A 2074-nucleotide genomic window follows, 5' to 3' on the forward strand; every position below is an offset into this window, starting at 1 on the left:
TTTCATGAAGAATATATTATCCTGATCATTCGAACCTTTTCCAAGGTGAAGATCAAATATTAGTGAATATATTTCACGGGACATTGCAAATTTTTAAAAAATAAAATTTACCTGCATATTTGAACGAGATTAACATGTGAATGTGTGATCGGTGTATCCAACCTCTTAAATGTCTCTGAGAAAACAGTCCACGTGCATACCAGAGACCCCAACCATCATGTTTTACAAACAAACAAAACAAGAAAACAAAAAAGGAAAAAGTAAAAAAATAAATAAATAATGAAGCTATTTCATCCCAATTAGCCCTACATATACTATAACCGACAAAACAACCTGATACCGGCATAAAAAATCAACAATCCAAGCAGTATACGAAGAAGCCGAGCCATGTAAGAGTCCTCTCCAACTTCAACAAAAGGCACCCTCTCAGCCTTGCCATCTTCCCGGACATTCTTGGTGCCGATTTGGGTCCAATCTGTGAGAGCCGGTATACAATTGCCACTATCCATTGTTGAGTGGTGATGAGATGCACGAGCAGCCCCACTTCCAGTTGTATGTCGCACCATTCGATCAGGGAAAGATGCCTAAATGATATAGAAAACAGTAAAAAAATCCTCCCACTCAAGAGAAGGATATGATGCATTCTTCACTACCTCGACTAACGAAAATTCAAACAAATTGTACTAACAAAAAATCATACAAACCTGATACTCATTCCAGGCTTTCGTAGCATCTTCAACAGTCGTGAACGACTTGTGTCTGCACCCACTAAATCCGTTAACTTGAGCATTGCATGCATCCCATGTGGCATAAATCCCGGGATTCCTCCCCACAAACACCGCATAATACTTTTGTTTCATTCTGCTGCAAGAATAAACAATGCCTTAATCGGTATGATATCTGAATGTAAAAGACAAAAAGAGAAAATAACTGAAAAAAAAGATGAAGAAAACTTTCATCTTTCTTTTGCCTCTACTTGTACTATGTAATCTCCATATTATCAGACTTTCGAAGATGATGGCACCAAATTTCGTTTCGTTGGGAAACAGGTTGCAAATAGATCCCCACAGCCACCTTTGCAAATAAAATGAATTGTTTAGGTCAACAACCTCGCACATAACTGATTGACACATTGACAACATTGTTAAATCTCCTTACCACCTGGATAAATTTCCAAACACAGGCTAACTTCAGACCTTTCACTAATCTCAGGACCCTGAATTGAAAAATAACCTGTCAAGTTTAATGCAACTGAAGATTGTATCAGTCCATAATGAAATATTCACATTGACATTTATGATTAAAAGCTTCTTAATAGCAGAATTATTGCTAGTATTATTTTGATTTTCTATACAATATGACGAAGTAAACCATGTGATTTACACGAAAACAGAAAACTTTATCAGTCCTATATTGAATCTCCCTCAGCAGAGCGTTGTATATTTCAGAAGTTAAATGAGGGAGGTAAAGAGAATATCAAATAAAAATTGCCAGAAATCCATCTGAGACAGTTAAAGTTTTGAAGCTCGATACTAAAGACCATTACCAAAAATTAAAACTGAAAAAGAATTCACAACAATCTATTGCATGATATAGAAGTCAAACTGTATCCAAGAAGCAACTGGAACTTTCATTGAACTATACTGCTCATTAACCCTACACTTGCACATGCAGTTTCATTTCTTCACAACTTGGGGTAGTGAAGATACCTGACCAAGAACATTTTCTATATCAGTGCTGTTCAAATCAGGAGTGAGATTGCTGTATGCCTGGTGTCCATTGTACCACCAAACGAATTCACTCAGGTTTACCCCTTATCATTATCATAATCGGTTAACCTTTATCCGAGCTGATTTCTATCTACAACATGCTTTCTGTACTGATTACGTTAGGACCATAAATGTGACAGATATATGTAATTACCGTAACAACCAGACTAATAAATCTCAGCTGGAATATGAACTTTCACAATACCAATTACAGTATCAGGAAATTTCGATAGATCAAATAAAACAGTTTCTCAGCTGGAACATGCGTCCTTACAATCTAACGCATGTTCTCCCAACGAACTGTT

General features: G+C 36.5%; 1 protein-coding gene across 1 annotated transcript; it reads right to left on the reverse strand.

Annotated features, from left to right (window-relative positions):
* Positions 1–287: 287 nt before the first annotated feature.
* On the reverse strand, positions 288–874 carry LOC131256309 (uncharacterized). Its single transcript, XM_058257271.1, has 2 exons — positions 705–874; positions 288–584 (listed from the first exon to the last, which is right to left on the reverse strand). Exons 1-2 carry the CDS (start codon positions 858–860, stop codon positions 315–317), a joined length of 426 nt encoding a protein of 141 aa, XP_058113254.1. The 5' UTR covers positions 861–874; the 3' UTR covers positions 288–314.
* Positions 875–2074: the final 1200 nt, after the last annotated feature.

The sequence above is a fragment of the Magnolia sinica genome, chromosome 9 (assembly GCF_029962835.1).
Source record: "Magnolia sinica isolate HGM2019 chromosome 9, MsV1, whole genome shotgun sequence".
Taxonomy (NCBI): Eukaryota; Viridiplantae; Streptophyta; class Magnoliopsida; order Magnoliales; family Magnoliaceae; genus Magnolia; species Magnolia sinica.

Excerpts from the sequence above, each read along its gene's own strand:
- LOC131256309 (XM_058257271.1), bottom strand. The coding sequence starts at position 860 with ATGAAACAAAAGTATTATGCGGTGTTTGTGGGGAGGAATCCCGGGATT. Across the intron at positions 585-704 it reads AAGCCTGGAATGAGTATCAG|GCATCTTTCCCTGATCGAAT; the intron begins GTTTGTATGATT and ends TATATCATTTAG.